The 22,588-nt window shown below is 41.8% G+C and overlaps 1 protein-coding gene across 2 annotated transcripts in view; it reads right to left on the bottom strand.

The window, feature by feature from the left end:
* Window positions 1-22,588, bottom strand: part of LOC147025108 (uncharacterized) — a 125,055-nt gene that overhangs the window by 58,442 nt on the left and 44,025 nt on the right. Inside the window, exon 3 of one of the 2 annotated variants that reach the window (XM_085885726.1) lies at window positions 8,484-13,664. The exons of the other annotated variant lie outside the window; for it this stretch is intronic. Within the exon in view, the coding sequence (XP_085741852.1) occupies window positions 11,923-13,664 (1,742 nt within the window). The 3' untranslated portion in view covers window positions 8,484-11,922. Of the gene's footprint in view, window positions 1-8,483; window positions 13,665-22,588 lie in introns of those variants that run through there. 2 annotated transcript variants of the gene reach the window in all.

A 22,588-nucleotide genomic window follows, 5' to 3' on the forward strand; every position in this document is an offset into this window, starting at 1 on the left:
TGAGGTGTAAAACCTCACAGTAAATACCTTATTTGTAACTAGTTGAGGTGTAAAACCTCACAGTAAATACCTTATTTAAAACACGGTGATGTGTAGAATCACACTTAGTTCTGGGAATAGAACAATATAATTTTTTTTCTTCGAATCTTCGCTTTCATCAGACAATGTTTGGACTGTTCTCTTCCACTGCAAATGCAGCAAAGACTTCTTCTCCTTGTCTCCATGGTAACATAACATAATGGACACGTTATTCATTCCTGCACTGTCCATCTCTACGCTGTCTCCCTGCTGTCCATCTCCAGACTGTTTCCACGCTGTCCATCTTCAAACTGTCTTCACGCTGTCCATCTCCAGACTGTCTTCACGCTGTCCATCTCCAGACTGTTTCCAGGCTTTCCATCTTCAGACTGTCTTCACACTGTCCATCTTCAAACTGTCTTCACGCTGTCCATCTCCAGACTGTTTCCACGCTTTCCATCTTCAGACTGTCTTCACGCTGCCCATCTCCAGACTGTCTTCATGCTGTCCATCTTCAGAATGTCTCCATGCTGTCCATCTCCAGACTGTCTCCACGGTGTTTCCACGTCAACGCTTTCCATCTCCAGACTGTCTCAATGTACTAGACGTTTATAGTCTAGTATATAGGGGGAGTATATAGGGGGAGGGGTGGTGGGGGCATTCCTGATCCTTAAAAGCAAAAATGGGGAAAAAGGATTTGGAAAGGTGGGGAGTTCTGGAGACGAAGACAAGGTCAGGGATGTTGGCTGTCCAAGTGTAGCAATTAATTATCTTGTAGTTTTTGGGTTAAAGGAATGAATGGACCAGAGATTAATTCTCACAGTCCATCTTTATATCAATTCCAGCAACTAACACAAGATAGTCAACACACTTGGAGCAGCAACGTGTCCGATTTGTTTTCCTTTATATGGAGTAAACGAGGACGTCGTTGGAGACACCTGTTCGGGATCCCACCCGCTGTGTTTCCTTCTCACTCGATAACCCTCATTCCAGCAGTTTCTCGGTCCCGTCGAGCCGAAGCGAGTTCACTGAATTACAGGATTTGCTGATGATCTCCACGACGGGAAATCTTTGAACAACATCATCATTTTAATTCCCTTTAAACAGTCTCAACAGGTTGAAAAAGGAGGCTTCTCGAGAACAAATAAACATTTTAATATCTCGAACCTCCTCGAACCACGTGACTTCCTCACGATCAAACAACCACGCGTCCCCCAATTTAATATTGGGGTTTTATAACATCGGACACATCAACCTTGAAACATTGCGGACGTTTACATCGACCGAGTCATCGTTTTCGAGTGAATTTAAAATCACACAATGGGAGAGGAGGTGTGGCTCGAGCATTTCCCGACATGCTTCGCGCCTCCAACGTTCGATAATTCTTCTTTTGAATCAAAAGCCGTTTACTGGGTTTTTTCCCCCCAATTACATTCTTCAATTTTCAATCAATGATTTTTCTCTAACTGTTGGGTTGATGTTAACGATGTAAACTACTTACTGCCTTCGTCGTGTTTGTGTTGTTGGTTGACGGCGTTTTGAGGAAAGTGAAACTGTCATGCGATGAATAATTAAATCAGAGACCAAGACTGAAGTGGGAACAACAGGTTTATTCCCGGCCATGGGAACAACACAGCACAACACAGCATCGGGATAGGGGCGGGTCACGTGACTCCCCTTAACCACGCCCTGATGCACCGATGTGTGTCTGCAGGAGTACAAACTACTGATACATTACATCTTACCCCCCCCTCCCTTTTTTTCTTTTTTACAAGTCAAGATCCTCAGGATGCTTACAGATACGACCTGATCTTCTAATTTAAGACACTAGTGTGTGCCAGTATGTGCAGCTTCGTTCCTTCGCTTTCGTAAACGACGACTGGATTGGGGCATTGTTTCAACTAGTGCGGGTCCGTAGGTGAGTGCCAGTATGTGCAGCCCTCTCTTGCCCCCTCTCTCGCCCCCCTCTCTCCCTCCTAGTCTCGTCCTTCCTCTCTCCCCCCTACTCTCTCGCCCCCACTCTCATCCCCCCTCTCCCGTCCCCCTCTCTCGCAGATATTGCTCGACAGATAAATGGCCATAACTTGGGAACCACTCGTCCGATTAAGATCAAACCTCAAAAAGGCACATCCGTGGGTCCCCAGCAATATTCCTGGCAAGTTTCAATCAGATCGGACCGTCAATCGTGCAAAAAAATTTAAAATAATAAATAAATAAACATTTATTGTGACGTCATAGCACCGTGTCCTGTCATTGGTCGACAGATAAATGACCGTAACTTGGGAACCGCTCGTCCGATTGATATCAAACCTTGAAAAGGCACATCCACGGGGCCCCGGCAATATTCCTGGCAAGTTTCAATCCGATCGGACCAGTGGTCGTCGAGAAACGGCGGTCACAGACAGACAGACAGACACACAGAGATTGCTGTAATTATAGATAGATGAAACAGAGGGTATACTTGGGAGGGATAGAAGGAAGGTATAGTTGGGAAGGATAGAAGGAGGTGGAGGGAAATGTGGAGAAAATAGGAACTGATGGTAACTCGAAGGGCACTTGGGCGAGCGCGTACCTTCACCACATAATGCCTGATCCATATACCACATATTGGGCCCAACTCCTTTTTTGAAATATGCTATATATCGTTTTTGGCCCTATCTCAACGGCGAAGAATCAGTTTAAAATCAAAATACTGTAATTCTCAGATCCAGAGCAGGATTTGGATCTTCACCAAAATCGAATCAATTTGTCGTCGTCACACACCCAACCTGTCCACAAAGTTTCATCTGAATCCATTCACAACTTTTTTATATATACCGGACGTAGTGGCGTGCGCCTGTAATCCGGCAACTCGGAGGCTTGGGTTGGAGGATCGCTTGAGGACGGGAGCTCTGCTCTGTGCTGGGCCGCGCTATGAGAGGGTGTAGGGCAGCCCGGAATCATGGCGAAACCCAATCCTTATCCCTGTGTCGTAAGAGGTGACCAGGGTTGCATCAGGAAGGGCATCCGGCATAAAACCTGTGCCAAATCAGTATGCGGATCATAACGGATGATCCGCTGTGGCGACCCCTAACAGGAGCAGCCGAAAGAAGAAATATATATATATATATATATATATATATATATATATATATATATATACATATACATATACATATATATATATATATATATATATATGTATATGTATATGTATATATATATATATATATATATATATATATATATATATATATATATATATACATACATACATATATATATATATATATATATATATATATATATATATATATATATATATATATATATATATATACATACATACATATATATATATACATACATACATATATATATATATATATATATATATATATACATACATATATATATATATATATATATATATATATATATATATATACATACATATATATATATACATACATATATATATATATATATATATATATATATATATATATATATATATATATATATATATATATACATACATATATATATATATATATATATATATATATATATATATATATATATATATATATACATACATACATACATATATATATATATACACATACATATATATACATACACACACACACACACACACACACACACACACACACACACATACACTTAGCAATATCTCTCAATGGTGAAGAATCACTGAAAAATTATCACATCTGGAATCGGATCTTCACCAAAATTGAAACAATTCTTCCTTGTCACACACCCAACGTGTCCGTCAAGTTATTTCTGAATCTGTCCACAACTTTTTGAGATATCGTGCTACATCTGATTTTTGGCGCTATCTCTCAATGGTGAAGAATCACTTTAAAAATTTCTCGTAGTCGGATCCAAATCCGGATCTTCACCAAAATCGAATCAGTTCATACTTGTTACATCCAACTTGCCCACCCAATGTCATCTGGAGCCGTCCACAACTTTTTGAGATATCCTGCACACAAACAGACAAACAAGAAGACATCGTACATAGCATGACACTTGCAAAATCCATAAAACAAATAGGACCTCAAAAATAATTGGTGGTTGAATTCAATGAACAAATGTGCAACTCTTCTTCAAATTTCAAGTCAATCGGATGAAAATTGACAATTTTAGAAATTCGGCCTATGTTGTCCTTTTGGCTGATGTGGACCTCCAAAATAATTGGTGGTTGAATTCCTGACCTGATCTGCAAATCCTCCTCAAATTTCAAGCCAATGAGATGAAAATTGAGGATTTTAGAAATACCTCCTTAGATGTTGACCTTGGGCCAATATTGACGTTTTGGTTGATGGTGACCTTTTGGTTGATGGTGACCTTTTGGTACATGTTGACCTCAAAAATAATTGGTTGCTTGAATTCAGTGACCTGAAATATAAATCCTCTTCAAATTTCAAGTCAATGAGATGAAAATTGAGGATTTTAGAAATACAACCTTAGTTGTTGACCATGGGCCTATGTTGACCTTTTGGCCTATGTTGAGCTCAAAAGTAATTGGCTAGTTAAATTCCGTGAACGGAAATATAAATCCGATTCAAATTTCATGTCAATCGGATGAAAATTGAGGATTTTAGAAACACCACCTTATTGTTGACCTTGGGCCTATGTTGACCTTTTGGTCCATGTTGACCTCAAAAATATTTTTCTGCTTGAATTCAGTGTCCTGAAATATAAATCCTCTTCAAATTTCAAGTCAATCGGATGAAAATTGAGGATTTTAGAAATACAACCTTAGTTGTTGACCTTGGGCCTATGTTAACCTTTTGACCTCAAAAACAATAGGCTTCTTCCTTCTGACAAACTCTACCATTTGGTGAAGTTTCGTGAAGATCGGTTTAAAATTGTGACCTGTAGGCGACAGAGACAAACAGACAAACAGACAGAAAAACAAAATCGACGAACCAATATACTTGAAAAATGTTTGATTTTACAAGTAACAAACAAACAGACAGAAAGGGTTGAAAACATAACCTCCATCACTTTCGGTGGTGGAGGTAATAAGGAGAAAATTCAAACAAACATGATCGTGCACATAGACGGGAAGACGTGTCGGCCGAAGAAACCTGATATGACAAGACTGATCAAAACTCACCAAATAGCACAACTTTTGAAACAAAGTCGAACTCGGAACACTCAGTAAATACGGAGGCAACAAAATAAACAGACAAAACGCTACAAACAACAACCGGAAGCTTACCTTTAAGAATGTCAGCATAGGCCCCTGGAGAGAACCAACCATCACTTCAAAAACCGGAGCCAGAAGTCGAGTGGACTGCTTAAAGATAAAGATGTTATTCCTTTTTATCGCCTCGTGAATGGACTCTCCTCTCTCTATCAAGTGCAGCCTGTGGCTACTGTTTGCATCATTGGTTGGGACACGGCTATGCCACTGATGCAGTGTCCCCCTTACCAGTACACTGGCGCTCATTTTGTCGACCTCAGAAGGATGACAGGCTGAGCCAACCCCCTGGTGTATTTTTAATTCAGCGGCCAACGAGGCTTGAACTCAGGACCCGAGGATCCCAAGCCACCACCCTAACCGTGAAGCCAACGCCAGGCTATGAATGGACTGATAAAGTGTGACGAGAACATTCTTGACATACTCCCGGTACTTTTATTTTCCAAGTTTTTCCATGTTGCGGAAGGTGTTCACCACAGTTTGTTCCACACAGACATGACTATAAATGGATATTAGCTCCTGTGATTCCTTGATAAAGGTTGAGGAGAGGAGATTGGGACAATACTCTGTGCAGAGCGTTGGTGCTGATTAAGCAGTCTCCTTGGCTATTGGGCACAATCCTGGCCGGGTCGCCACTCCGACACAGTATACCAGCATGCTGGTACTCATTTTGCCGACTTCGGAAGGATGACAGGTCGAGTTAACCCCACCTGGTATTAATTCAACAGCAGAGCGGGATTTGAACTCAGGACCCTCGGATTCAAAGCCCACCACCATAACCATTTAAGCCAACACCAGGCATTGATAAAGGGATTAACCATTAAGGTGATTGTCGCACAGAGCTTGTCCACCTGTGCCTTGAAGGTTTGCTGTGCCGAGAAGCCCACCTCATGGCTTTTGAAATCATCAGGGTCGTCTCCATTGAAATAGTGGATATAGACAATGGTTGCACCTCCCTAAGTCCTTTAGTTTCAAAGTGACAGTGAAAAAGGTCAATTTTGATAATGGAGGTGGTGGCCATCTTGGAAAAGTCCAATCTGAGAGTCGTAAGTCGGGCACCTCCCTGTGGAATGTTTTTACATGGCCCAACTAACAACTGTACCAAGTGTGGTGCTTTTGTCCGGTGTGTAATGATCTCACCAAATTTGGAGCTCAGCTACTGGACTATCACTAATTTGTCTCCAAAAATTACTTTAAAATCCCAATGATCAGTTTCAACAAACTGAGAACCTTCAGAGTTTCTAATGACGGTGGAATCTGAATCTGAGCTCGAAATACACTGTTTCTCGATGTAAGCTGCCATTTGGATCAAGGTCTGACTTCACTGGCGATATTGAAAATCGACCCTTTGGGGCTTTTTTTGTCATTTGTGATTGGCAAAAAAAATTCAAATTTTTTTCCCCTTCAAATTAGACCGTGATTAATGATTTTCAATTGTTCTCAAAAAAAAAAACATGCATTTAGGTTCCCCTTTAATGTTTTGTATTGTATTTGAAGAAAATAAATGTTGATTGATTGAACTTACCTGGCATTCTGACTAAGTAGCTGTACACGTCAGGTTGTTTCACCGTCAGCCAGTCTCACACGGGTTGTTGCGCCAGATGTCTGCGGGGTGCTGATACGGACAAGAATCAAATTCGATTAACCACAATTTCACGTGATACCTTGCCAAAGCCGAGCCTGACAACTTTTCCATGTTCGGTATTGATAAAACATGACAATGCTAAAATGGAACAAATTCCAAAAAAGGCCGCAAAATTCATCGATGAAAGGTAGATAAACGCATGTAACGTGGTGATTCGAGAGACAAAAACCAATATGACGTCATTGTGATGCATCAGGTTTGCAATAAATTATCTGTGCTAATGCCCGGCTTGATTCCCACAAACAAAATTCAAACAGCTTGCCTAGTTTCAGAGATAATTTTTTTGGCGATTTCCATTAGCGGAGATATTTTGACATCATAACTTTTTTTCTCGGAGGAATTTTCAAAATCGGAGATGGTTACTGTCTTCGCAGGGTATTTTTACATATATGTGCCAAGTTTCAGGAAGTTTCGATGAAAATCGTAGGCTGTGAAACAAACAAGCTTGAATGAGCTAAGATACTTGTCCTCTTAATGATGACGTCATAAAAACGAATATGATGTCATTGTGATGTATCAGGTTTGCGATAAATTATCTGTGCTAATGCCCGGCTTGATTCCCGCAAACAAAATTCAAACAGCTTGCCTAGTTTCGGAGATAATGGTATTGGCGATATCCATTAGGGACGATATTATGATGTCAACTTTTTTTCTAGGAAGAATTTCCAAAATCGGAGATGGTTACTGCCTGCACGTGGGCTTTCTGCATATACATGGCAAGTTTCACGAAGATCCGATGAAAGCTCTGGGTTGTGAAACAAAAAATGTCAAAAAATAGGAATGACATCATAAAAATTGATATGACATCATAGTGATGTATCATATGTGCAGCAATTCATCTCTGCTAATGCCCTGTTCGATTCCCGCAAAAAGCATTCAAAAAGCTTGCCTAGTTTCGGAGATAATTTTTTAGGCAATTTCCATTAGCGGAGATATTTTGACGTCATAACTTTTTTTTTTCTCGGAGGAATTTTCAAAATCGGAGATGGTCACTGTCTGCGCAGGGTATTTTTACATATATTCGCCAAGTTTCAGGAAGTTTCGATGAAAACTGTAGGCTGTGAAACAAAAAAGTCCACAAGAACAACAGCGTGAGTAAGACTTAGAGATCCTCCACGAGGATCTAAAAAGTCCACAAGAAGAAGATGAAGAACAACAACGTGAGTAAGACTTAGAGATCCTCCACGAGAATCTAAAAATAAAAGCTTGTTCACCTCCATGTGTCCTCCCCCTCCCATTGTTCTCACTCACTTCTAATTTACTGTTGGTGTTTCCCCCCTTCCATTTTGCTCCCTTACATTCTGCTCTTGCTCTTCCATGAACCTCAATCATCTATTTATACAAAAAAAACTGCAAAACCCCTTTGACAGGCCAAATTATGATAGCCACTTCTTTTGTATGTAGCGCATGGCGGTGCCACTGATGCAGTGCCGCCATATAGCCACAATGTGATGGGACAAAACAGGATCACCTTTTGTCGACTCTTCATAAATGTACCTCGATAAATGCAATGTATGCCATGGAAAGGCCTCTGTGAAAAGGCCTCCACTTGCTCATTTGGAGTTGTATGTGTAACGTGTTTGTGCATCACACTTGTACGATTCATCAGTGGGGGTGGAGAACATTCATTTTTTATTTCAAACAATGAAATGTGAAAGCACTTGCAAATGTGCCAATCAATTCCTTTGCACATGCCGTTGCAGTTTATACATTTCATCAACCTTTCATTATCGGACCATATACTAAAATACGACTGATCAAGTGAAGCCTCTCCATTATAAAATCTATATTTGTTTGCCATAATTTATCCTTTAAGGCAATCTTTTTCTATTTACTTTTCTGGACCAGGAGTGTTATTTATTTTGTGTGACTAGCTCAGCCAAATCACCTCATAAACCAACCCGCAAACTCTTTTCCTTTATCACTGGGTAACCGAAGATGCTTCGAATCAACATTCTTTTATCGGCTGTTTTAACTTCACTTTGCATTTCATTTGCAATTCTGTTTCGATTCTTGGAGATGTGGTAAGAATCAGTAACTGTGTTATTAAATGGCCCAGTTATGGTAAATCATTTTTCCGGGTTGTGCGATTGTCAAACTGTCCTTGACTGAATATTTAGGTGGCTTTTTAAATGTCCGCTTCGCCAAAATGCTTATCTCGTTGATTGTTGCCTCCATTTGTGGGTTTCAGAAGGTGGGACTCCCAGAACTCAAAAACTCCACCTCTTATTCTTTTGGTAAAGGATAATGATTCATGAACCAAATTGTGAAGTTTCATTCTCATAGCCTTGTTCCAAGGCTCTTTTCAAAATCTTCACTTAACCTCTGTGACAACCTCTACTTGTAGCTCGTTTGGAGTGATATTCCCCGGAATGATTTTTAAGTACTCATTAAGGGTTTTCTTTATCACTCCTGTTATTCCAACCATCACTGGTACAATTTCAGCTTTCTTCAATTTCCAAGTCCTCTTGACCTCATTTTTCAGATCTTGGTATTTGGCCATTTTCCTGATTTCTGTGGCATTTATTCCAAAGTCATTGGGAACTGAAACCTCGATCAACAATGCCATTTTTTCCTTTTTATGTGTGAGCACTATGTCCAGATGCAGTGCTTTGTTTGCAATGTCCACATTTGATCGGATCATCCTATCATGCGTGAGCATTATATGTTCATTTTTAAGGATTGGATTTGGTTTGTGTTTCCGTGATTGTTCTCAGACCGGGATGTTGAAATGTTTGCAGATGTGCCAGTGGATTACTCTACAGACACTGTCATGTCTTTCTGTGTACAGCTGTTCCAACATGAGTTTTTTACATCCAAAAAGGAGATGACTGGTACTTTCTGTTTCTACGCCACAAAACCTGCATTTGTCTGATTGGCTCAATCCTACCATTTTCTTAAAGGCAGTAGTGTAGTGTCCTTGGTCTTGAGCATTCATGATGACTTGTTCTCCGTCCTAACTAATTTGACCTCTTATTAGCCATTCCAATGAGCCTTCTTCATTGATCCTTATCCTGTCAAGCTCTTTTTTTGAATCTTCCTGCTCTTTTGTCATTCTCCCATTTGTCAAAGTATATCTGCTGATATTTCTTTATGTAGTTTTCCTTTCTTTTTTTTCTTTTTTTTGCAATCAATGGGACTGTATTTGTTTCTGTTTCGTTTTCCTGTGTGGCTTCTATAATTTGCATCTGCTTTTGAACGTTTGTTGCTATATGACCGATGGTACGGCAGAAGGTGGAGTCATCAGCAAAGAGATAAAGAGGATTTTCTGGAGAGTCGGTTAGATCATTGATGAAAACCAGAAAAAGAACAGGGCCCAGAACGCTACCTTGAGGAACTCCAGCCTAGACAGGAAGAGGGGATGAAAGAACTCCATTTAGGGCCACACGTTGACTGCAACAGGAGAGGAAGTCTGCGAGCCATGAGTGGAGATGACCTTGGATACCATAGGAAAAGAGTTTGGTGAGCAGGGCAGGATGCCAGACCGTGTCAAAAGCACATGATATGTCCAGGGATACGGCTCGGATTTTCTTTCTGGCATTAAGGACTTCCATCCATTGTTGGGAGAGCAGAAGCAACATATCCAGGGTAGAGTGACCTGGTCTGAAACCAAATTGATGATCGGAAATCAAGCCATTGGAGAAGAGGAAGGATTTAATGTCTGAAGCGATGATGGATTCCATAACCTTGCTGATGATTGGGAGAAGGCTGATTGGTCTGTCGTTGCAGGGGTCTGTTTTTGCACCTTTTTCAAGCAGGGCAGTAATGTTTGATGATTTCCAAGCAGATAGCAGATGAACTTTAGCAAATGAGAGGGTGAATATAACAGAGAGAGGGTGAGCAAGAGCAGAAGAGCAGGTTTTTAGGACACGTGGGCTGATGCCGTCTGGACCGGTTGCAGAATCTGAGTCGAGGTTTGAAAGCAAGCTCTCCACCTTGTCAGGAGAAAAGGACACAGAGTTCAGGGACAGTTGGGTGCGACTGGGTGAGGTGGGTAGAGAAAGCGATGGGTTTTGGACACAAGATTTAGCTGCAAACACCGAGTTTAGGCATTCAGCCTTTTCACGTGCGGTATCAGCAGTGCGGCCATTTGAGGTAAGGGAGGGGATGGAGGGAGAACATACACCAGAAACAGATTTGATTCGATGCCACCAGGATTTTGAGGAGGGAGAGAGGTTTGAAAGTTGAGGGAGAGAGGTTTGAAATTTCAATCTTTCCTTCCAAGTGAGGTAGTATCAGCATTATGTTCCAGAGTGTCATTGCTTTCTCAATCAATGCAACTACTTGGGGGTCAATTTTGTACACTTGCTTGCATTTTATAATCCATGAATGTGGGACACTATCAAAGGCTTTTTTGTAGTGTATCCAGGCTGTGGTTTTCGAGAGCTTGCAGTTTTCGTGTATGGTTTTGTTAAACAATAAATGGTCTATTGTTCCATAGCATTCTCTCTTATATATTTTCTGCTCTGCCTCCAAAGCTCTTTGTTGAGTGAGGTGGTCGTAAATTGCATTGGTGATTATACCATTTAGAAGCTTCTATGTTGTTAGTGAGCATGTTATTAGTCTATATTTTTGGGTGGATGGTTTTTAAAAAGATTTTGGAATTAAGTGTTGCATTTTGTGAACCATTCATCCATTGGCTGTTCATTAAATGGATGAGTTCATTTAATGCTCGAGTGCAGTGAGGGTGGAGAGCATGTACTTGCTTTAGCCAGAAGTTTGGAATCCCATTCTGGCCTGGGAATTTGAAGTTCGGCACTTTTACGAAATGTTTTCGAATTTTCTCTTCATCAATATTGGCATTGGGTGCATTTCCTGTAGATGTTGCTTTTTCTTTTACCATTGCTGTTTCCAATTTGCTTCCTTGTTGTATTTTTTTTTCGTCTTTAAATATACCTTTCCAAAATTATTGTAGGTCCTCTTTTTTTAGGGGGAGTTGTCACATTTTGTTTTTGTTTCGCTACTCAGTTGACCGAACAATTATCTGCCCATTTTGCATGTATAGGGCTTCACTTCCTCATTAATTATTATGTACTCTTTTAAGTCATCGCATCTTCAAAAAGTCTTGCTGCAGGTCAGACACTTGTGCGACCTCTGCCCTGTGTGAATAACCTAATGTCTGTTCAAATTGCCTGTCTGAGAAAATTCTGTTCCGCAGGTTGTACGGCCTCTCACATTGGTTGTTATCACCTGTATGACTTCTCATATGAATATGCAAATTACCCAATGTACAAAATGCTTTCCCACATGTGCACTTGTGGGGCCTTTCTTCTGTATGAAATATTTTGTGCCTTTTTAAATTATACAGCCTATGAAATCCCTTGTTGCACATTGTGCATTGGTATGGTTTCTTTCCTGCATGAAAAAGCTCATGTCTTTGCAAAGATCTTGAGTTACAGAATGACTTGCTGCAGGTCCCACACTTGTGGACAGTTTCTCTTGCATGGATTGCTTTGTGGTTTTTCAAAACATTGAGAAGATGGAATCCTTGACTACAAATTGTGCATTTGTAGGGCCTCTCTCCTGTGTGGAAAAGCAGGTGTTTTCTTAATGAACTTATGGCAGTGTAGCATTTGCCGCAGGTAGCGCACTTGTGAGGCTTTTCTCTTGTGTGAGTTATTTTGTGCCGGTTCAAGTCGTCCATTCTGTGAAAAGATTTGCTGCAAGCCGAACACTTGTATGGCCTCTCTCCTGTGTGAAAAAGCAGGTGTTTTCTTAATGAACCTGATACAGTGTAGCATTTGCCACAGGTAGTGCACTTATGAGGCTTTTCTCTTGTGTGGGTTATTTTGTGCTGTTTCAAGTCATCCATTCTGCGAAAAGATTTGCTGCAGGCTGAGCACTTGTGTGGCCTCTCTCCTGTGTGAAAAAGCAGGTGTTTTCTTAATGAACTCGAAACAGTGTAGCATTTGCCGCAAGTAGCGCACCTGTGAGGCTTTTCTCTTGTGTGGGTTATTTTGTGCTGTTTCAAGTCGTCCATTCTGTGAAAAGACTTGCTGCAGAACGAGCACTTGTGTGGCTTCTCTCCTGTGTGAATGAGCATGTGTCTTTGCAAAGAATTTGAGACGGTGAATGATTTGCTGCATGTTTTGCACGTGTAGGGTTTCTCCTCTTTATGAATCGTTTGATGCCTTTTCAAGTCATTCCCTGTACGAAAAGTCTTGCTGCAGGTCAAACACATATGAGGCCTCTCTTCTGTGTGAATAAGCTGGTGCCTTTTCAAATGACCAGTCTGAAAAAAATCTTTGCCACAGGTTGTGCACTTATGAGGCCTCTCTCCTGTATGACGTCTCATGTGAATGTGCAAACCACCTAATGAGCAAAATGTTTTGGTGCAGGATGTACACTTGTGGGGCCTCTCTCCTGTATGAAGTCTCACGTGAATGTGCAAACCACCTAATGTGTAAAATGTTTTGGCACAGGCTGTGCACCTGTGGGGCCTCACATCTGAATGAACCAGCATGTGCCTTTTCAGAGAACCTTTTGCAGAAAATATTTTCCCGCAGGTTGTGCACTCGTGGAGATGCTTCATCTCAGTTAAGATACGGTCAATCCCATTTGAGTGAGAAAATTCTTTACCGGAAGGGGTACAGATTTGAAGTGTGCTTTCTGCATGCATATTTCCCTGTTCACCATGGAGGTTCTTCTCATATAAAATGGGATAAGCATGGCTATAATTATCCTCATTTAACCTGGATTCTTTTGGAACAGACACATGGAGTTCGTCTTGAGGAATCCACATGTTGTGGCATCCCACGCTCCATAACTTCAACTCTGCAGATATTCCTGGGAGAGAAATTCACACCCATGCAATCAGTGTGATAATGCTGCACTTGGAGCATGCACATAAGTAATAGAGCAGGAGTTGACCAATAAATGTAATGCCAATGAAGCAATAGAACAAATTGTACACACCTTGCAAAATCCCAAATAAACCCAGCCATGTCAATCAATTGCATTGATGGTGAATCCCATTTTCTCCAATGATCAAGTGACTAAGTTTACCATTTCAAGAACAAAACCCTAAGGTTCTTTACTTCCTCAATGTATATGTATAAGTGGCAACCAAACTTGCTTTTATTTAAGAGGTAAAGCAAATACGATACACACAGTACTCTGGCATGGCATTGGATACATCAAAGCAACTGATCGACTTTTGTTCTCCCCTTCTCAATTGACTTTCTGAGAGAACATTCATGAAAGCTCCCTTATCCCCCACCCCTTCCCCTGTTTCTACAAACCGCTCGCAATTACAGTGAGTCCTCATTTAATGTTGTAGTTACATTCTTGAAAAGTGTGACTTTAACTTATAGTGGGGAAACTTAGCTAAATATAGCATAACAATTGTGCATTTTGTGAGGAAAGCACCAAATTTGGCACACTAGTGGCCTATCGTATTATGAACAGATTTGGATATTGGGCCATCTCAAATTCAGCTGCTGATGGTTGTGGCAGCCATTTTCCACTGCCATCAAAAATTTTGAGATGGCCCAATATCCAAATCTGTTCATAATATGATAGGCTACTAGTGTGCCAAATTTGGTGCTTTCCTTACAAAATGCACAATTGTTATGCTAAGTTGCCCCACTATTAAACGACTTAGCGAATCCAATTTCTCCATAAGAATTAATGTAAATAGGAGGGTGGGGGTGGGGGTCAGGTTCCAGTGGAAAAATTTGTGAGAAGATAAAAGACATTATTTATATGTGAAGTATTATTTTAAACAAAACAATTGAATATCATCATCTCGAGTTGCTTCCGATCTTCATTGGTTCGCTCTTCTCCGTATGATTGCAGTTGTGGTGTGACTTCGGCTTCTTCCAACTCATCAAAACCTGCTTATTGGCCAAGCCGAAGATAACTTTATTCATAGCGGGGACAACATCTTTGAATCCTTTCAAGTCACTGACATATTCAGGCCAACTTCCTTCACACACCATTCATGCACACCTGAGTAACTTCAGCCCAAGACCCACCGATGTTATTGATGCACAGTTCAGTGTATATATACAAGGCCTATACTGTACGTACTCGGGGTGGGCTTATACACCAGTATTTAAGGTACGGCTTGTACATGGGTATTCATGGTATGGTTTATACTGTTGCTTTATTAAAAGGAGGAAAACCATTAGTTTGGAACTAAATTAGAGGTACAACGACTTTATAACAGAACAGTGAATGACATTAAATGAGTATGTTCTTCAATAGATCAGCGACTTAATAATGAACCAATGTTAACTGGGGCATTGTTAAGTGAGGATTTACTGCACTGCATGATTCAATATGCAGAACTCGAGCGATCTCTCCACCCAGTTAAAAATCCAATTCCATCCTGTCATATTTTTACTCGACTTAGCTTTAAGAATAAATATCTCACTTCAACAAATATTACACAGATATATTGTCGTGTCCAGTGGGTTCAACCCCTACCTGGATGGATGGCCAAGCTTCTCCCTTGGAGGCACACAACCGAGACTCAGAGATTAATACGCGTGCGGGAAAGTGGTGCAATGGCGGAGGTGCGGAGCACAGCACAGGGGCGCTTCACTAGGACAGCACAAGGGGGGTTTATACTCGAACCCCACAGGAAATACATGGATACAGCTTCTTAAAAGGAACACATTAAATGGAAATAAACAAATATTTACAAAGGACAATAATTCAAAAGGGTAATGCTGATAAAAAATAATGAAATAATAAATCCTAAAGTTGAGGCACCTCCTTACACAGACTCAAATACAGACAAAGAGAAAAACAAAATAAAAAGACAACCCCTCCTTTCTAGTATTCTTGTACATAGCTTGGCCCAGAGCTGGTCTTTGTGGAACTTGGAATCGAGGCGCTCCTATTCGCACATGCAGACGCGCGCAACAAAATGGTGTCGTTGTTGCTTTTCTCCCAGAGGGACAAATGCACGCCAGGCAATTCGCGAGCGGCACTCCACACCAAGGCTCAGAGCCCAGTGTAACGGCTTAGTGCGCCGATCATCACTGACCCAAACAAGAGCCAAAGGCCAGCGTCTTGCTTCACCACACGGGCCAAATTGCCTCAACACAAATACAAGGATCGTACTGTCCACCTCATCACGTGCACCCACCCTCAACTCTCACCTCTCCAAATCCACAACGTACCTCTGCTCTGATCACGGCTCTCCAAAAAAAGCACAAGCCCTGAACTCCCCGCCTCTGACTCTCTTCCAAAATCAACTCTGCCTCGTGCGTGCGCTCTGCCGATCTCTCGTCCTATTCAGTATGATGCCCCCCTCACCACGCCCTTTTCCTCTTCAGCTGTCACGCCGAACAATCTTCCGCCTCCGGGGCGTGGCCTTCTCGTAGGAAATGTGGGAAGGTGGGGCTTCTGCCTGCTTGTTGTGGTTTTTGGAACGTGTTCCCCACCTTTATTGCCGATCTTGAAATATAAAAACAGAGGGAAAAATCACAGAGGGGCGATTACATACTAGGGAGCTTATTCATAAACCTTAGCTAATTAACACAACACCACCCCCTTGTGTGGTGACACAACACTTAAGCTCACAGGTTCCCTACTTGGTTACATTGAGATGCCACCTCCACGTCCATGGACCAAGCAACTCCACACAATGCTATATTCCCTGTTAAATTCATCCATCTACCCCCACAACCGTAACTATATATATATATATATATATATATATATATATATATATATATATATATATATATATATATATATATATATATAAACAAACATATATACATATATAAACAAACATATATACATATATATATATATATATATATATATATATATATATATATATATATATATATATATATATATACACACACACACACACACACACACACACACACACACACACACACACACACACACACACACACACACACACACACACACACACACACACACACACACACACACACACACACACACACACACACATCTTCTTCTTCTTCTTTCGGCTGCTCCCGTTAGGGGTCGCCACAGCGGATCATCCATATGATCCGCATAGTGATTTGGCACATGTTTTACACCGGATGCCCTTCCTGACGCAACCCTGGTCGCCTCTTGCGACACAGGGATCTGGTACACCAATTTTAACTGGGGTATACACCGGCCCAGTACACTGGTACTCATTTCGCCGACCTCGGAAGGATGACAGGCTGAGTCAACCCCCTGGTGTATTAATTCAGTGGCCCAACGGGGCTTGAACTCAGGACCTTTTGGATCCCAAGCCGCTGCCCTAACCACTGCGCCAACACCAGGCTATACACACACACACACACACACACACACACACACACACACACACACACACACACACACACACACACACACACACACACACACACACACACACACACACACACACACACACATATATATATATATATATATATATATATATATATATATATATATATATATATATATATATATATCGTGTTGTGGTTGAGGAAATTCGCAAACCACCATTCAGGTCCCGTAGGTGAGATATCTCTGTAAGTATATGTGTAGTTAGCCCAAACCCGTTGTTTAGAGGGAATAAATGTGATTCATTCGGGCTGCGACCCTTCAAGATAGCCGTTTTCTGTTCTATCTTTATTTTGAACCAACCACGTCTCAACCGCCATCACACAACAACCACCAACCGCAACGCCGCTTCACAACAACAACAACAACGCCAACAAACACGACCTTTACCGTCACAACTCGCTCTCGCAATCATCGCATCACCGCCATTCCAAGCGTCACCGTGGCCAGGGACGACCACAATAAACCCTCCACCACCTTCACCTCTCCTCCTTCTGCCGCCATTCCCGCACCGCTTGTGGGCACCAATCCTGGACTCGTACGGGGCGTGCGCCGAGCAGCGGGTGCAAAAAGCGGCCTTTCCGGGGAAGTCGGATCAGGAATGATGCACGCCCACTTCTGTTCCATCCTATCAGCGAGCGCGGGGCGATTTGGCCCCGCCTCCAGGCGCGTCGGAGTAGAATCGATATATGCAAATTCGAGGATCAGGAATGATTCACGCCCACTTTTCCTCCGTCCAATGGGCGAGCGTGGCTCCGCCCCCGAGCCGATCCTGATCCGAAAATCTGCATATGGTTTCTCCTGCTAACTATAAAGCGCCGAGCGCGGGGCGAATCGAGTGCGAGAAGAGTTTCTGTTTCGGGCTCGAGTTGGTGTGGAGAGTTTCTGTTTCGGGCTCTAGTTGGTGTGGAGAGTTTCTGTTTCGGGCTCTAGTTGGTGTGGAGAGTTTCTGTTTCGGGCTCTAGTTGGTGTGGAGAGTTTCTGTTTCGGGCTCTAGTTGGTGTGGAGAGTTTCTGTTTCGGGCTCTAGTTGGTGTGGAGAGTTTCTGTTTCGGGTTCGAGTTGAGAGTTTCTGTTTCGGGCTCGAGAGAAGAGTTTCTGTTTAGGGCTCGAGTTGGAGTAGAGAGTTTCTGTTTCGGGCTCGGGCGAGTTGTGGCGGCGGCGAAGAGTGGCAGCAGCAGTCAAGATGGGTCTGGAGGAGAGTCGGTCTGTCGGGGTTCGGAGTCTGTCGGGGAGCTGCAGAGAGGAGAAGCCGGGAACGCGGTCGAGGGCGCAGTGGAGTCGCTCGTCGCGGGACCCAAGCAAGCCAGCTATCCTCTTTCCCCAGAGCATCAACAACCCCCCCCCTGTTTCCCCCCCGCGCTGAGATAGTGCGAAAGGGGGGCCCCGTTCCCACCCCATTCCAGGCAGTGCCAGCGAGGCCCGCGGAGGAGCGCGGAGTCGGGGCGCCGCCGCCATTTTGCGGCTCATCACAAGACGGGTAGGCTCTACGCGGTCTCGCGCCCACAGACCACGTCTGCCCCCTTGTATTCGAGGGTGGCCCTTTTCTTTTGATTTTGAGTATATGTGTTGTCGGCGCCGTCTGTAAAGTAAAACTGTGTAAGTGTTGCCGTGTGCTCGCGTAGTCAGTAGTAGATCTGCATTGTGTTTCTTTTGTTGCAATTGCTTTTGGTGCATAATTGTTGTGTTTTTTGTTACATTTGCTTTTGGTGCATAATTGTTGTAATTGTATATGTGTGCTTTCCGTTTGCCGCAGAATAAATGTGAATTATGTTGAACTGTTTTTCCCGTTTCGCTTCGTCTTTTCTTTAATTGAATCTCCATCTTACTTCACGTAAAGGGTTGGTCGTGGGCTAAATACGCCCGATAATTAATCGGAACCGTCGAGGTTGACGATAACACCGCTCGGTTATCCCGATAGTACGGAACGGGTCGCTTAAAGTGGCCCGTGTCCAAAGTCGACCTGCGGCGAGGTGCGATCGCCCGGTCTACCCTCCGTGTGGGTACTTAGGTAGGTCGAATTTGGCGAACAACCCTATCCCACGCGGGGGGCCGATTGGCACGATCGTGGTGAGGCCGAAAGGCCCACCCGTGACTAGTTCCCGGCGTTAGTCCGAGAGGGTCACGACGGAATCGTCCGTCCGGTGGGCGACGTGCCGCAATTTCAGTTACGTGGCCGCTCACACGCCGGCGGGCGCGAATTCGCAACAATATATATATATATATATATATATATATATATATATATATATATATATATATATATATATATATATATATATATATAAATATTGTTACAGATTTCAGAATCCAGTCTGTTGACTGCTGACGTTTTATGAGCGCTCCAGTCAGTTCCAGACAGACGGTTGCTCCAGTCAGTTCCAGACAGACGGTTGCTCCAGTCAGTTCCAGACAGACGATTGGTGAGCTGGCGACAGTTGAGTTTGTGACAGATGGTGACAGCTTTGCAGCCTTGCAGCTTCTCACAGCTCTTAACAGCTGTCCATTGTTGTGGCTCCTGGTGGCTCCTGACGGTGGGTGACGCTCGGACTGTTAATGGTGGTTCTGCTCGAGACCTGCTTTTGGCATAGCTGATTCTTGGCGTCCCTGGTTCCTGGGGTGACAATGTGACGTCGATTGGCGTTCAAGCCTGTTTGCGAGTGGGTTCATGGCAAGTCTGTTTTTCTATCAATGCCTGATTAATTCTTTATTTGCTTGCGATTATTTTGATTGATTTGAATTTCCTTATTTTCACCACAAGGAAATAAAAATTATTTTTAATTATTTTTTCCTTATTAATAAATTCCTTGTTGACATTCTAACCTATCCGTGCTTGTCCTTTCCTTCCATTGATCAAGCATTATTTTAACCTAAATAGACTGGGAGGTAATTACTAAACTAATTGACCTGTCATAGTCGGCACGCATCAGCAGTTAGACACTCGGCTGCCATAATTAAGATCTAATAATCAAGATAAGATTGGTGCTTTGCCGAGGGCACGCTCCCCGTACAGGAAGCCACGTGACCAAGTTAAACGGCAAAATTAGACGGTGGACACTGGAACTCGTGGTTAATTGATTGGCGTTCGTGGTTCTAAAGCAACCCACCATATCACGAAGTTAATTGTGAGCAGTGCCCCTCAAATTAATCAGGAAGTTAATTGTGAGGTCCGGCTCTTCCGAGGAGAAACGGGGATTAACCCCCTCATAATACACTCGGTACCCTTGGCCGTAACTATGTATGTATGTATGTATGTATATATGTATATGTATATGTATATATATATATATATAAATATATATATATATATATATATATATATATATATATATATATATATATATATATATATATATATATACACACATACAGTCATGCGCCCCTTAACGACAGGGATACGTTCTGAGAAATGCGTCGTTCGACAATTTTGTTATTGTGCGAACATCATAAAGTATACTTACACAAACCTAGATGGTATAGCCTACTACAGACCTTGGCTATATGGTATATCCTATTGCTCCTAGCCTCCAAACCTGTACAGCATGTTACTGTACTGAATACAGTAGGCAATTGTAACACAATGGTAAGTATTTGTGTGTCTCAACATATCTAAACATAGAAAAGGTACAGCAAAAATATGGTATAAAAGATAAAAAAAAATGGTACACCTGTTTAGGGCACTTACCATGAATGGAGCTTGCAGGACTGGAAGTTGCTCTGGGTGAGTCAGTGAGTGAGTGGTGAGTGAATGTGAAGGTCGAGGACATTACTGTACACTACTGTAGATTTTATAAACAATGTACACTTGGGCTACACTAAATTTAGAAAAAAATATTTTTCTTTCTTCAATAATAAATTTACCTTAGCTTACTGTAACTTTTTTCCTTTATCAACTTTAAAAAAAATTTAAAATTTTTTGATGAACGCTGAGGGGCCATGATGAACAAAACAACACGAGATTAAATCAAGCACACGGAAAAATGATGCAATCAAGAGACGCAGTAAATACGAGATGTATGAGGCTGCTGCGTAACACGGCATACTGTTTTACAGTAAACTTTTTTTTATAAGTAGAAAGATTACACTCTAAAATAAGGACAAAAAGTACAGTATAGTAAATACATAAACCAGTAACACAGTTGTTTATTATCATTATCAAGTATTATGTGCTATACTGTACTTTTATGCGACTGGCAGCACTACGACATCACTTGGCGATAGGAATTTTTCAGCTCCATTATAATCTTATGGGACCAACGTCGTATATGCTGTCCATCATTGACTGAAACGTCGTAATGCAGCGCATGATATATATATATATATATATATATATATATATATATATATATATTATATATATATATATATATATATATATATATATATTATATACAGGGGGCTGCAAAAGTAGGTATACAGTAATGATATACTGGTACATTCCTTACTGTATACCTACTTTTGCAGCCCCCTGTATATATATATATATATATATATATATATATATATATATATATATATATATATATATATATATATATATATATATATATATATATATTGACATGTGGAGTGTGATGAGCACTCCCACGATCTCCATTGGACACATTCCAACACTAAAGCATCACCTCCAACCCAGAGGCCTCGGCCCAGCGACTCTCTCAAACAGACAAAGATTACATGATCAACATCAGTTCAACATCAAACTAAGCCACCTATCCATTTTTCAGGCTTCTTTGCCCTCATCTGGAAGGCATACCGATAAATATTGAACCAATGATGACCATATTTATTGTTTAAACATCAGACGCATCTCCTGACTGTGAGGTGAGCATCGCTGTGGATTCTCTCTCACACGGTAAAACTGCATAATCCGCAAAGAACAACCGTCCATCTGCCACCCAGATGATTGTTCCCGCTAATGCAAACCATTCGACCAGAAGGCGCGTGATATGATCGGCAGGTAAATCGAAACGTGTGGAGTACGATGAGCACTCCCCCTATCCCCATTGGTCATTGTCCGCAGGCAATTTTACCATGTTGGACATAAACTGTGGCAATGCTCATTATAACAATCAGGAGATGCGTCTAAATGTTTAAACGACAAATGTGGTCATCATTGGTTCGATATTTATTGGTATGCTGTCCTGATAAGGGCAAATAAGCCCGAAATCTGGATATGCGGCTCTGTTTGATGTTTAACTGATGTTGACCATGTAATCTTTGTCTGTTTGACCGGGCCGAGGCCTCTGGGTTGGAGGTGACGCTTTTGGTGTAGGACTATGTCCAATGGAGATCGGCGGAGTGCTCTTCATACTCCACATGTTAGGATTTACCTACTGATCAAATCATGTGCCTTCTGGTTCAACAGTTTGCATTCGCAGGAACAATCATCTGGGT

This window comes from Eptatretus burgeri, chromosome 6 (assembly GCF_056783735.1).
Source record: "Eptatretus burgeri isolate ZD-2024b chromosome 6, Ebu_testis_v1, whole genome shotgun sequence".
Classification (NCBI taxonomy): domain Eukaryota; kingdom Metazoa; phylum Chordata; class Myxini; order Myxiniformes; family Myxinidae; genus Eptatretus; species Eptatretus burgeri.